Below are 15,718 nucleotides of genomic sequence, written 5' to 3'. Positions count from 1 at the left end.
AGTGTTCCTGTGTAACCTTGTCTCCTAATTTTCCCTGATTGGCCAAAAAAGAAGGGCAGAGGAGAAGTGGGCGGAGCAAAGGCTCACGGGCTTGGAGAACAGAAGGATCACAGGAGGAGGAAAGAGGAAGAAAGAAGAAGAGGAAGGAGAGACCTCCATGGATTATCGTAAAGAAGAACCATGTGGCTGGGAGGAGCTTGCTTTGAAGGAAAAGCATGTGAGGTATGCGTAGGAGCTAGCGATAGGAAGCAGCCCACATAGGAATAATTGAAGCGAATGGCATGGAATGTGGGTCTGGGCGGCAACAAAGTAGCTCAGGGGGTTTATATCTTCCCAGCCCCAGAGTATAAGGCATACTTAAAACCTAACAGGTGTCTGTGTCTTTTATTGATATGATAGTAGATTAAAATATAATGGCCATAATAATTCTATGGACTAATAGTAAATATTAATAATCATTTTCTACAACAACTTTGCAATTATGTCTTTGTTTCTAAACATTGTAAGGACAATCTTGCAACCCCACCTTTGTTTCAAACGCTTGTCCTTGTTGATATTGTTTTGTTATGTTGTTTCTGAAACCCCTCCTATTTTGCACAATAAATTCCCCAGTTGGAAAACCCCTACCAGTGAGCTATGAATGCTGACTTCCTTCTCATATCCAAAGCTGACTTCTCAAACCCTGCCGTAGGGGGTGGCAGCCAGTATACACAAATAATAAAATCGTTCTTTAATTAATTGCTTGTTTTACTTCATTTGGCCATTATGACTTGGGCAGGTTTTCTTTCTCCTCCAATCTTTGGGATTAACAATCTTCAATTAAAATCATTCCGTATGTTCTCACATGGAAGAGTATGATTTCCACATGAAAACTCAAGAAAGCTGTGCTAAACAGTTCGTGAGAGTATACTCACCAACTGACACGTCTAAAAGCATCATCAACAAGTAATACTTTATCAAAATGAAAGAAAAAAAGAACATATCTGGGATACAAAATATATTTTCAGATATAGGAGATAAGAGAGAGTATTCGCCGGAATGATGATGAAGAGTTCTCAAGATGAAGTGTTGTCAGGTCAGGAGAGAACCCCAAAACAACATCTTGTATCAGCTGACACTGGACATGGAAGGACTGCTGTTGGAAAAATAAAATCTCACCAGCAGCATTCCCCAGGAACCTGTGAAACATTTTCCTACCTACCAGCAGAGCCATTTCCCTTGGCGTATACATGCAGCTAAGTAACAAAGACCTCCAGATGCCATCAGTCCCTATCCTAGGCGCCTGTATTACAGTCAATGTCCAGGCGAGCCTCCTGCCCTCACCTCCTCTTCCACACTCCACTCCCAAACTGCACCAGTTCACAGATTCCTCTCCCCTCAGCTGCTGGTCCTTCTTATAATCCCCATGAATTTTCCAGGATCACTTCCCTAGCATTGGCCATGGCCAGTCTGCTGCTTTTTCTCTCTGCTCTGGACTTGTCCAGATGCCTCTAACTACAGGTACAATCAAACCTTCCCTCTAACCATAGAACAGCAACTTCATTGGTTTCTTTACTGCACCCTCGATTATAAGTCTATATACCATCTAGGGGGAAAAACTAATTCAGAATAAGCAGGTGACTGAACACAGAGACACATTGGAGACCTGTTCTTACCAGAATCCCTGACACCCTAGGCTAACCGAGCATGGATTTTTGTCTGCACTGTTGTCTTGGGGGGAAAAAAGCCAGTGGGGTTTTGCTTTCTGTCCTACAGTGTCTCCATGAGAGGTGCTGCCTGACTCAGCTGAGTGTCTTGACTTCAGCCCCCAAATAGGTGCTGCTTCTCCAGGCTTAATAGAGAGCTGGGGGTTGGCCCAACTGCACGTGCTTTCATTCTGAGCACAGCCTGCAGGGCACATTTGCTGATGTGTCCCACTTCTGTTTCACACATGGTTATCTACTCACATTCTAAGAAGTCTTTAAAACTTCAAGAAAAAATAATGGATCAAAAGGAGGGAGAGTGAAGAGATAAATAAGCCTAATTGTTTAGGAGTTAAGATGTTTTTAGGTCCAGATAGATGTTTTAAGTTAATAGAGATGAGATATGACAGATACTGAGTTACATTCAGAATTTTAGACTCACCAAGATAGGAAAATGTGTTCTTCAACGCTGCCAAATACAAACAGCCAAAACACTAGGACTATAACATGAATATAGTTCCTGATTGTTCTGTGATTCTTCATGCTGTATGTAGTTTATTTTATATATGTGTAATAATATAAATGTATATGTAAAAATAATTAAAAACTGTAAATAAATAAAAAAACAAAAACAAAAATTTCAAAGTTATACTGTAGAAAATGATCCTTATTTAATACAAAGCTAAGTATTTTGTGGTAAAATCCATATAACAAAATTAAGACATTTAGTTATTTATTATGACTAGAAGCAAAGGGATCTTGAAGTAAACACTGAAGAGAAAGAAGAAAGAATGAAAGTTGAAGTCAAACTATACAAAATACCTAACTAACAATGAGAGAATTAACTTGATATGAGAAGAAAATAAGACGTGAAGAAACAACTCCATAAAGGAAGGCAAAAATGAGTAAGATGGTACTAGACACAGAGATGAAAAAACATCAGTGACCCAAGCACATATCAAGTGTTCTTGGGAAAAAAGACAGGAAATAAAACCATTAGTTAAAAAAATAAAATAAAATAAAGGCTTTCTTAAAAAACCAAAACTAAAGTTTCACTCACTAATTGAAAGAGATAAAACCTAAATAGATGTTGGCATATTAAAAAATAATAATTAACCACAGTTGAGTGGAGAGTGGGATATGACTTTCTCACGTACCCTGGTGCCTCACATGACCATGTCCCCTGGAGGAGGAGACCTGGGGGCACTCAGAGGAAGGACAGCAGGTTGCCAAGAAGAGACTTGATACCCTATGAGCATATAAAGGGGGAGGGGAATAAGGGGAAAATGGGAGGGAGGGAAGAATGGGATATAAGGGATGGGATAACCATTGAGATGTAACAAGAATAAATTAATATAAAATAATAATAATAATAATTAAACTGTATTAAAAGTATTTATAGCACCCAATTCTTTCTTCTAACAAAGAAAGAGTAGGCAATTATTTATAACTAGCAAAGGGCTAAACCCTGTAAACCTTTGAAGCTGGGCTCCTCTGCTGTATACTAATAGTCTAAGTATGTAAAACTTGAAAGACAAAAGTGTTAATCATTTATGAAGCATTCTCGTAAAACCACAAAAAATATCACATTATAAAATGAAGTGATAAAGACGTGAAAAAAGAATTTTAAAAATATTGATACAAGGGATGGGATAAACATTGAGATGTAACAAGAATAAATTAATAAAAAGAAAAAAATTTAAAAATATTGATTTTAAATAAAATACTAAAGCATTTATAATCTTTAATAATAATTGCGAAATAAAAGATGAAACTGACAGAGATTTCATAGAGAGATAAACCTCAGTGTTGACAAGTATTTATAACTACAGACATACAAATTCCCTGCTGATGGGTAGGTAACGTTTTGTTCCTTATAACTTAGATCAAGGGGTGTTTATTTAGACATGCATAAATGTTAATTAATGAATGCTTTATGAGCCCAGTATCATTTTTATCTTACCAGTGCTTCTCTATTCGTTTCAAATGCCCTCAAATAAACACAAAGTTGTTTTGTAATGATTCGTATTGTCAAAACACAGTAACACATTACAATTCAAATCAGTTGACCTAGTGATTCCCTCATACAAATAAAGTTAAGCAAATGCAAACAAACCATATATATCAGTGCTCACCCAACATTATTATTACTTAGGAAAACTTAAAACAGTTTGGAGATAAGTACAGTGGTAAAATAAATACGCTCAAAGAAATGGAAAGAGATCATAGCATAAGTAAAAAAGAAGGTTACAAATAATAAGTACAGCAGGATTACAGGTGCTTAAAAATCTTTTGTTTTTTTCTCCACAGATAATAATATTTTATATTCTGTTATACTAACATTATTTTCAACAAGATCAAACTGTGTCTCCTATAAATGGCTACACACAGAGACACACACACACACATATACACACATACACACACATACATGAACACATACACATATACACAGACATACAAATACAGACACACATATAGACACACATACACACACATAGACATACCTACACACACACACATAGACATACACACATACATACATACATACACACACACACACACACACACACACACACACCAATAATAATCAAGAAAAAGAAGCTATCAATCTGAGAGCTAGGTGGGGAGACATTGAAGAAGGGGATTTGGGAGGGGCTAAGCAGAAGAAGAGGAAATGGGTGAATGATAAAAATTTAACTTAATAGGTATATATAAAAAGGAATATCAAGCATGAAAAGCATATAAATTAAAGATTATGACTACATTTTAAAAGCTGCCAGTTCTCAAGCAAATCAGTAAAATCATTAAAGAGTGGGTCATACAGCTCAGGGGCAGAGCACTCTGCTGTTATAATAAGGCCCACTCTAGCTCTGAAACAAAACTGAACTGACGAAGGACTTGGTAAAGGATCCATGTAATATAAAACAGAAGTAATTCCAAAACTAACTCTATGCATCCATGGGTACTCCAAAGCATAAATTATATGAACTAGTCACTATACCTTCTTAACAGATATATTTACGTTAGAAGGTGGGAAGTTCTATATGTCTTTATGATGGGGGATTGAAAATAGTTTTAGGCAGTATTTATAAGTATTTCCCGACAAAGGTTTTTCATTTTCTGCCAGATGTGGTGACACGCACTTTTAATCCCAGCGTTTGGGAGGCAGAGAGAGGCAGGTAGATTTCTGTGAGTTTGAGGCCAGCCTGGTCTACAGAACAAGTTCCAGGACAGCCAGAGCGACACAGATAAACCCTGTCTCAAAATATTTTTTTGTTATTTTCTTCTTAACCACTTATTCTTCTATATTCTTTCTACATGGAAAAAAGCTAGAAGCCTTTGATAGTAGATTTCCCATAACCCTGTGCTATTTGGTCTCAGATTCAGCCTTTAAGAACACAGCAGGTCTGAAAACATGCATATGTCTCTCTCAGAACCCAGGGCAAAGGACACAGTTATATATTTTAAATTTAATTTATCTGCTTTTCAAAATTAATATTATTCCTTTTATAAACACATCCTAAATGAGAAGTTTATCATTCCACTATTTCTTTTCATCTCCCAACCCCTCCCAAGTCCGCTCCTCCCATGTCTTCCCACTTAGCTCTCAAATTGATAGCTTTCTTTGATTGTTATTATTATTATTGGGGTGTGTGTGTGTGTGTGTGTGTGTGTGTGTGTGTGTGTGTGTGTGTGTGTGTGTACAATGGCCTGATGAGACCATTTTTGTTGTTTGTATCTGTATGGTTTCATGCTGACCACTTTGTATTGGGTTGTCCTATGAATCTATCATAAAATTCAGCCACACCCCCTTTTTAGGATGATCTCAGTAAATGGCCTAGTGACAAAAGTACAAAGGCTGCCCCTTATGATAAAAATGTACCAATCTTTACTAAAGGACTGCAGTTGGCCTCGACAAGACTGTGTTGAAGTCTGAGGGTCTTTCGTCTGTGCCATCCCTTCCTTTCTTTTACAAGAATGTAATAGAGCCCCATGCTTTACACAGTCCACTCCTACACCCTGTACTCCTGTAAACTTTTTCTTCAAGTTTATATGCTCTATCTTGATTTTGTCTTGGAGTCTCAAAGAATAATCAAAGCACCTGTTTCTATTCATGCTCCTAGACTCTTAAGTGCCAGGGTGAGAAAGCATGCTTACCCAGGGCTGTGAACACATTGTTATATTTGTCCTAACTAACTTGGACCCTTCTGAGGAAGCTCATACAACGGCACCCTACATCCTAACAGAGGTGAATGTCAAAAAAAAATGTTTCCACCATTAACTCCAGTTCATATATTCTTGTAGTAGGATTGTATTTGTGTACAATAAAGACCAGACACAATAACATTCAATTGTTAGGGAAATCCCCTATAGGAAGTAATTATAACTATCAAGGTGCATAAGAAGCCTTGAGGAGCCCACAGTTAACTGTTTCTTACTCTTGTTGGGAACTGCACATTTGTTTGATGTTTACATTTTAGTATATAAGTGTGTTTTTATGCCTTAATATGTAGGTATGGGATGTCTTTAGAATAATTTTAAATTCATGGATGCGTAAGCTCAGAAAAACATGCAACTCTACAGTATTTAAAGACAACTGAGAAGTTGAGAAACATGAATTACTAAACATACAAACAAATAAGCACTGTATACTCTCAAATACGTGTAAGGCTGTCGACCAATGAAACCATATGAAAATATCCCCAAATGTTATTTGAGTGAATGCTTTGCAAGGAGTGATGCATTTCTTGACTTCTCCTTTTGGCATACTTCCATCATTTCTTAGTCATATATATTTCTTGAAAATTCAATAACATTTAAATCCATCACTAAGACTCTAGTCTAGAATTAGTTCACTTACTAGTTATTTTCCTTTCTCCCAAAACATAATCCAATTGTTTCCATTACCAAAGTTCTTCAAACTCGATGAGATATACATGAGTGTGCTTAGGCTTTCAGGAAGATATACAGGAGTGTGCTTAGGCTTTCAGGAACATCAGAGGCAACTCAACTGCAAACTGGCCCAAGATGAGCTAGAAACATCTTAACCAGATTAGATGGAGCCATGTTCATCCTAAGAAAACTTGCATTTTGAGTATGTCTTCAATGAGTCTTTCCTAGACTGTCCTCCAGACAGACTGCATCCACATCTCCTGTGATCCCTGAAAGCCAGCTAAGACCGTAGCTCATGAAGTCACCTGCCATTGTTCCTGAAGTGCTAGACGTAGGCTTCTCACCTGCTGTGTGTCTCTCCTACTCAGATCCGACGTCAAGTTTTCTTCCTCACCCATTGTGCAGTCTATGTGTTCTAATCGCCCTAAAATTTATCATTATAGCACTTTAATACCATTTGTAATTAAATATTTGCCTGTGTGCCTCTCTGACATACCACACCAGTGTTTTTATGCCAGGATACACTATAAGCTCTACTAGGGCATAGATTCTGTCAACTTTACCCAATTATGTATCGCTGGAACTTGACCTAAAGCCCAACATTTAACAGACACGCAATGTACATTCTGCCTCCTGAGGGGTTGTTTGAATTGATGAATAAAGCTGTTAGATAAACCGAAGGGCAATTTAAGGTCTATCCATATCAGTCATTACTTACCCAACAATTAAAATCTTTATTTTTTTATACCTAAATAGTCTTAGGAAAAAAAATAAACTCCATCAATAGTTCTAACTCAGGTAATTATATTGAGTTACAATGAGACTAGCATGTATTTAACATTAGTTAATCAAACTAACTTTCAGAGTGGTTTCTTTCCTCTATATAATTTTCACACCTTATATCTCAGGGGGATAAATAAAATGGAGATGTTTTTCAACCCAAAAATTTAGTGATGATTTGTTCTCTTTAGATTTAGTTGGAAGGTGGTGGGTAGACAAAGGAAAGGCAAGAAACATATTAGCTTTCTAAGATTAATGGCTGCGTTTTTCTTTGGGGAACTTGGAGACCTAAACTAAACTGTTTCCTCTCTCATCCCTAATATTTGAAGCTGTACCTAATGTAATTGCTTCCATGGGGGAAATATTGCTTATATTTTCTGCCTGGCTGTCACAATGTTCTTGGCTAATCTCCCCCCCGAAATGCCCAGCTCAATATAATTGTAAGAATTCAGGGCAGGATCTTTCTGAGGCAGAGTGCACAGTAAACTTATTTGTCTCTCTGTGAAGGACTGTTAATTCCCAAGGCACAAAAGTTTGTTATAAAGATGACAACAGTTTCTCATTGCTAGATATCTGGCTCCTGAGGTACAGGTGCTGTGAATTACGGGAGTGTTCCTGTGTCATATCAAGGAAAGGGAGGGACACGATACTCCGTCTGGCTGCGCTTAGGATCAGAATTTACTGCATTAGTAGACTGCCTCAGCTATGTATTGAGTTTATCATTTCATAGTGCACATCTATCTATTCTGAAATGGCCTGTTCACAATTCTCCTCCTTACAGTCTGTTGTATGCATATTTCCTCTTCAGTATTTCTCCTCATCTCCAAGAATGCGTGGAAGCATTTATACATTTGGCTGTTCTAGCTAGAAAATTCTTTCTTCTAGATATCCTCCTGCTAAAATTGTGAAGTTATGCCCAACGGCCTTATTTAAGCATATAATCCCTACTCAGCAGGTTCTATGCCTCTTTCTCCCTTTATTCTCTCTCCATAGCATTTATACCATAAAACTCAACCATTTTATTTCTTTTTCTTTTTATCTATTTTCCGACTTCAGAGATAAAAGCTCCATAAGACAAAAAAAAATTTTTATCTCTTTTATGTACTACTATATTCTCTGGCTTGATGCAGGTACTCAAAAATATTGAGTAAACAAACAACTTTTCCATTACAAGTATCCAATATAAAATATTTCCACAGGATGGTAATAGACTCAATGAGTCCAGGAGTACTTATTCCCACATCGGAGAAACAGGAAGTGCTCCTAAACAAGAAACACTGATGACTACTAGCTCACCCTAGGCTCTTTATAGCTATAAATCAGGGGGGAAAGGGGAGTTAAATGTCAAAGGGGGAGATGTTAAATATTATCTGGGCAGCCATTGCTCTGGCAACTGAAAGCAATGTGTTGCGTGCAGAATGATCCACTGCGTGCACTTCTCGGCACTCCTCTCTCCAGCTGTATTTCTCAGTTAGTTGGGGGAAAGGGGGTGGAGCCCACGGTAAGCAAGGGTCAGAATTCCCAGTGAAGCATCAAGCAAACATCCTATACAAGTAAGTGCTATGGAAGAAGATGGGGATCTGAAATGTCCTAGTGGTGAAATTTACTACATCTTTCCATCTGTAATTCCTATGAACCACAGCAACAGCCAGCACAGCAAGATATACCCAAGGTGGAAGGGTGGCACTAACACTTCAGGGGTAAAAAGCAGTAACTGGGTAATTGGAGATGAGGCTGGTTCAGTAGGAGGGGATTTATGCCTGTAACTTTGCCAACTCTCTGTGGCCGGTATGGTCATGGACTCGTTGCCCAATTCCTAAACCAGCATAATTCTCATATGCATCCTAAATACTATCCTTATATCCACAGACACATGTGGCACTCACCCCTGCTCAAGGAAGATGCTTCTGCAGCACGCAAAGACCACCACAGAAATATGCAGAGAAGAATGGTTGTAGGCTGCCTGTCCCTAGTTGATACATCTACAACACAACCCGTTCCCTTAAGCCTCCATAATCACGATGGAAGAGGTGGGAAAAAAGAATTCTAGGAACCAGAGGACCATGAAGTTTCAATAACAAGACATGCATAATGAGAACACAAGCTGACATGCTGATAAGAGTGGAGAAAATTTCACAAGGTCGCAGAACCACTGGATCAAGAGCTACGGACAACCAACGGCTGCTGGAAGAGGGAGGAGAGTTGGTCTTCTCAAGGGACTAAACTCCTAAGAGACATATCCAGATATGCCACTGTCTACAGTGGGCATCTGTAAACTCATACACACAGAAGCAACACTAAAGGATTCAGTAGAGTGTGTGTGTATGTATGTGTTACTGTGTGCATACGGTGTGTGTGTACTGTATATGTGTACATGTACTGTGTGTGCATGTGTGCATTACTGTGTATGTATGTGTATTGTGTATGCATACTGTGTGTAGGCGTGTACTGTGGGCATGTGAGTGTGTACTGTATATGTGTGCATTACTGTGTGCCTGTGTGTGTGCACTGTGTATGTATACTGTGTGTATGTGCATGTGTGTACTGTGTGTGTGTGTATGTATGAGTTTATTGTACATGGGTCTGCATTGTGTGCGTATGTGTGTGTGTATAGAAAACAATAACGATAATTGAAGAAAAGGATGTGAATTTGAGAGGAAGCTTCAGGGCACAGGAAAATTTAGAAGAGGGAAAGGAAAGGATGGGAAAGATGTAAACACAGTGTGCATAATGTAAACATTTAAATAGAAAGAGATTACAAAACTGTAAATATAATTGAAAATTTGATATAATGAAACTCTCCTTCTGAAGAGGACTAAATGGCAAATTTATTTCACAAAACAAATTAGAAAAGTATATAAAATGGAAAAGAGAAAATAAGAGTGAGAACGTAAAGGAATTAAACTGCAAGAAATTTCTCAGGGAAAAAAAAAAGAATTTTAGAGGCATACAATAATGAAAATGAAGCCCATCATTGGACTAAAGAATTATTCAGATACAAGAAAATGCCAAAAAAATGTTTAAAGAGCTGAATAAATATTATCAAGTGTAGAAAGGAAAGAACTAAGAAGTAGAAATGTAATGTAAAAATTGAACTGCACAGAAAACAGTGTGAGAATGCTGTCAAGCACCCAGCACCTGGCTACAGTTCATCTCAGGGGTAGTAGATACCATCTATTTGGTCTGTAAACAATATTAAACCACAGACTCAAGAAGCCAGCCAAATAATCCCCAATAGTAAGGAATTTCATTACTGGATATCGTGACTATATGGGTAAAGATTGCTAGATTTGAATCCCATTTGTAATATTTTCTAACAAGTTTCTGACCTATACCTGTGGTCAGATAATAGCACCCACCCTATCAACTGTTCCAAAGATTAGATGAGCTGGCATCTGAAATGTACTTTAGTGCTACTGGGTTTTTAATGTGTATCTTTAATACTTTTATCTTGAGTATTCTTATTAACCAGAAATCAGGAAACAAGAAGACGAGAAGATGCTCAGAGCAAGCTTAGCAGTGCCTTAGATTGGGAAACACTCAGCACTGTATGACCAAGTGGAACCCAGACATGTTCTGTAAGCCAGCATTCCGCTCCTAGCCTCCAGAGAAGCTGCACATGTGTACTGAGAGAAACAAACCACAATGTTCCTAAAGCCATTGTTCATAATGGGAAAAAAAATAGAACGTCAAATGACCATGTACAAGAGAGTGAGTGAGCCTGTAGTAACTTCATGGATCAACTCAGGAAAATAAATGTGTTATATCTTATGACATATCTCCCAAGCACTGCTGGGAAAAAATAGCAAAATTGCAATGAAATACTTACTATATAATACTGTCTACAGAAATTCAAGAACTACCCAAGCTAAAGAAAATGCCTTTAGAAATGCACGTTCATGCTTATACAAAAAGGTTATTGTTAAATACAATGGAATTTTAAATGGAACATTTAGAACAATGATTGTGCTAGTACACTAAGGAAGGCAGGAATGGGACAGAGTCAGCATGCAGACACAGCAGGCTCACAAGCATTGGAAAGAGTATACTTCTCAACTTGCTAGTGAGCACATGAATATGTACTATATGGCTGATATTTACATTGCCCTTATACTTTTGTATATGAAATAACTCAAGACAAAAAGAGTACATGGGGGAAAGAGGAATAAAATGAAGGAGGAGAAAGAAAGGGAGACATCGGAAGAGAGAAGTTGCTCATAAAATATTTTTGCAAGAAACTTAAAGTGAGTTGGTACCCATGGGGGACTTCCCTCTTCTCTGAGGAGAAAGAGAGGAGAGAATGGGATGGAGAGGTGGCGGGAGAGGAGACTAAAGGAGAGGGAGGCTGCAATCAGGATATAAAGTGAATAAACAAATTTATTAGTAGAGAAAAATCTTTATGCAAATTAGTAGCAAGTTAGGAATGAAACAGAAAACAACCCAAACTCTCTTCCATACAGTGAGTAGCATTAGGCAGTTTATATTTTCTTATACAATGCAGTCTTTTTGTTGTTGTTGTTGTTGTTTGTTTGTTTGTTTGTTTTCTTATACAATGCAATGTTTTATACTGTGGGAGTGAAGAAATGGCTCAGCAGTTAGATGTGCTTACTGCTCTTCCAGAGGATATAAGTTCAGTTCCCAGTACCCACTTTAGGCAGCTCACAGTTACACTTACCCTGTAACTCTAGTTCCAAGGTATCAGAGGTTCTCTTCTGGATCACATAGGCACCTGCACTCACAGATACATGCATGTACACATCACTTAAATGCATAAAAATATTTACATATTTTGATTTTAAATAAATACAATGTAAAATATAATATTAGCAAGTAGTAAGAAAATATAGTGGTTTTACAGTTAACAGAGTACACAGCATGACTTAAACCTTTCCTTCTTTCTTTTTTTTTTTTTTTTTTCCTTTTTTTTCTTTTTTTCTTTTTTTTTTTTTTTTTTTTTTTTTTTTTTTTTTACAGTACTGGGAACAAAAATTAGGACTGACTTCTTAAAGAAGTCCATGTTATGTTCATATTTGTTTGTTTGTTTACTTGCTTATGTACTTGTTTATTTACTTTAGGCTTAAGCACTAGTGTAGTCAGGACTTTTGGCTACTTTTATTTGGGTCTTATGTCTACCACCTTTCTCCACTCCAATCCCTACCAAGCTCCTAATGCTAGGTAGGCAAGAAAGAAGGCAAGAGGAAAAGGGGGGCATAGACCTCTTTAGACTACTTCCTGCTGATTGGGGCATTGATTTCCTTGAGGCAGCAGCAGGGGGAGCAGCAGCCACCAGAAGCCCTCTTGGGGCTCTCATATTTATACTCTCTTGAGTCCCAGAATTCCAAATGTAAACTATCTGTAGACTCAAGAATTCTTAAATGTCCATTTAACAGTGGCATGCAATTTACACTGTGGAAATTCTTTATGAACGAATCTCTTCTAGACACTATCCCCTGGATTTGGCAATGAAAGCATGTCTATCAGGAACATTGCCTATGCTGCACTGAAACCCACTATTTCTAAGAATCCTCTTTCTTTTTCTCTTAATTCTCCTACAAACTGGAAATGGGGTCCTGGGATACTGTCAGGGAAAGTATAGATGGAGTATGATTTGTCAAGCTCCTGACATGGCCTTTCTTATACAGTTACAGCTCCTGGAAATGAGTACAGTTCACTGCTGCCTTGAAGCATAGGGGAGATATTGCCCTCAAACCCTTTTAATTTTGTGCAGACAACATTGTGGGAGTTAGTGTCAGCCGTGAGCCTGACAAGCTAATCACCTCAACATGGGTCTCTAAGCATGGCTATGAGGGATTATCTCCTGCTATTTGAGCTGGGAAGGCCCATCATAACTGTCAGCAGAGCCATTGCAGGAACCGCAGATCCGAGGCTGGATGAGTGCAGTGAAGAGGCTTAGCAGCATGCATGCCTCATTGCTCTCTCCGTCCGATCGAAGATGAAATGTGACCAGTTGGCTCATTCTCCTGAAAGTGACTTCCCTGTGACAATCAACTGTAACCTGGAACTGTGATGAAGTTGCTCTTGTCAGAGCATTTTATCACAGTGATGGGGAAAGAAACTAAGATAGCAATTACTAAAGAGGATTAAAAGTCTGATTGACAGATCCACGGGCTCCATTCAAGACAAAGGGAAAAGTATACATTTACAAGCACGCATGCCTCTATAGGTCAAAAACAGAATTACAAAATAGAAACAAACTCTCCACAAAACTCTCCTTCTTATAAAGTACAATTTATTGGTTTTAAATGCTAGGGAGAAGTCTGTTATACAGCCCTCAATTCTCAAGTCACATCTTTTTTATCTCTGTGTTAATGGTCAGGTGATGTCAATTAAATGTACATATCTAAAGAATTTAAGTATTAGAGAATTCAAAAACACTCCTAATTCCTCCTTCACCCCAAAATAGAATAAGAAAGAAAATTGCTAGCCTTTATGGTGGACAGAGTATTGAATAGCAAAACCATATTTCACAGAAAAATCTAAATTGACTTCTCGGGTTATGAATACTTGATTATGGTTGATATAATGTAAGAAACAACCCCATTTTAACTCATTTGCAAAAGGCAGCCATCGTTATGCTGAGTCTAATGGCTAGAAAGGAGAAAAGGGAGTAATTTTGAGCTGACAGCACATACATATAGACATATATTCTCATTTTTTTTTTTCTGTGATAGAACAGAACCTGCTGAGGATTGTGGTAGAAATGGTGTCCAAATAGGGGGCAGAAGCATGGTGCAGGGAAAGCCAGTCTACAAAAATATCTAAAAGAAAACTTTACATGTAGTGTGTACACATGATTAAGATATCTACATGAAAAAAATGTCTTGTTTATAAAGATAAGGACAATCTGAGACTCATCCTTATTGTACGCCAACTCAACATTTTAACATCACTGTCTTTAAAAATGGGGGGAATGACAGAATTAGAATTTTACATTCATTGGACAATATTTTCAGAATTGGCAGTAATCCTGAAAACACCATGTTTCTCCTCTCAATGTCATCTTGAAGAGAGCTCTCTGCATTTTTACCTAAAGAAAATTGCTAGGGGGAACCCACACCTAATAAAATTGAGCAGAGCAGTGAAGACGGAATGTGACGATCTGTTTAAAAGAGCCTTCTCACACAGACAGCATGGGTAACGGGGGAACTTACCTTTATGATGGTTTGCGCTGGAAACAGCTCTTCCCCACAAGGTCACTATAAAAATTATTATCAGCAGCTTCCCTTTCGTTGCTTTCTGTAAGTATCTCTTACTCATCCTGCAATACAGAAATGATATGATTCCTAAGAACACAAAATCATTGTTTCTATAACTGTTTCTACATCAACGTCTTTCATGGGACCTTGACATTTATCCCTAGAAAATTCACATTGAAGGTTCTATTTACATAAACTATGTTACTATGTGTCCTGTTGTTGTTTTTGGATTTTCAAGACAAGGTTTCTCTGTGTAGTCTTGGCTGTCCTGGACTCACTTTGTAGACCAGGCTGGCCTCGAACTCACAGAATTCGATCTGTCCTTGCCTTCTGCGTGCTGGGATTAAAGGCATATGCCATCACACACAGCTGTTATTCTTTATTAAAACAGGGTCTTACCATGTAGTCTGAGCTGGTATTGAACTTATCAACTTCCCATTTCAGGTCCCCAAATATGAATGAGGTTTACAACAATGAGATACCATGACCAACTACATATGTGTGTCTGTGTGCAATTTATTAATAAAATTAAGACACAACAATTTGAATGATATTATTTACCACTCTCAAGATTCTTTCTTCAACATCAAGACTTTTACACATGTTCTATATCATGTGAATGCATATATATATATATATATATATATATATATATATATATATATATATATACACACAAAATAAGTATAAACAAATATTTAGTGCTGAGATGAATTCTACTCAGAATAAAGTCATTTGAAATTTATCATGTGAGGTTGTATTTTGAAAATTATCCATGACATAGCTTTCTTATTGCCAGCTAACCTTGCCAAACTAATGTGTACCACTCTGCAGTGGAGGACTCAATGTTGTTGCATTTAAATGATGTACTTTACCATAAGTAGGGAGAACATAAAAAATCAGAATTAGAAAAAAATAACAATTTCAAACTGAACCCATACAATTAAGAAAAAAATAACTACTCCTTTATACTTTTATACAAAAAAGTCAGCATCTACTTACACATTATTTCACTTGTTCTTCAAAAAAAAAAAAAAAAAAAAAGTCTATCCTCATTTTGTAGCTAATACAAATTGGAATTTTTCTTAAGGTCTCATTTAAAGATAGTGTAAAAATTCAAACCCAGAATGACATGCTCCCAAA

At 37.4% G+C, this 15,718-nt stretch overlaps 1 protein-coding gene across 4 annotated transcripts in view; it reads right to left on the bottom strand.

Moving 5' to 3' along the window:
* Tafa2 (TAFA chemokine like family member 2) overlaps window positions 1-15,718 on the bottom strand; it is a 436,599-nt gene that overhangs the window by 118,735 nt on the left and 302,146 nt on the right. For all 4 annotated transcript variants that reach the window (XR_007833356.1, XM_051170898.1, XM_051170897.1 and 1 more), the window contains exon 2: window positions 14,531-14,637. Coding sequence is in view for 3 of the 4 variants with exons in the window: in XM_051170897.1 (XP_051026854.1) it covers window positions 14,531-14,637 (107 nt within the window). In the remaining variant the exon portion in view is untranslated. The remainder of the gene's footprint in view (window positions 1-14,530; window positions 14,638-15,718) is intronic.

Source organism: Acomys russatus, chromosome 28, assembly GCF_903995435.1.
Source record: "Acomys russatus chromosome 28, mAcoRus1.1, whole genome shotgun sequence".
Lineage (NCBI taxonomy): Eukaryota > Metazoa > Chordata > Mammalia > Rodentia > Muridae > Acomys > Acomys russatus.
The sequence above is the reverse complement of the archived record's forward strand: the minus strand, read 5'-3'. Positions and strand labels throughout refer to the sequence as shown.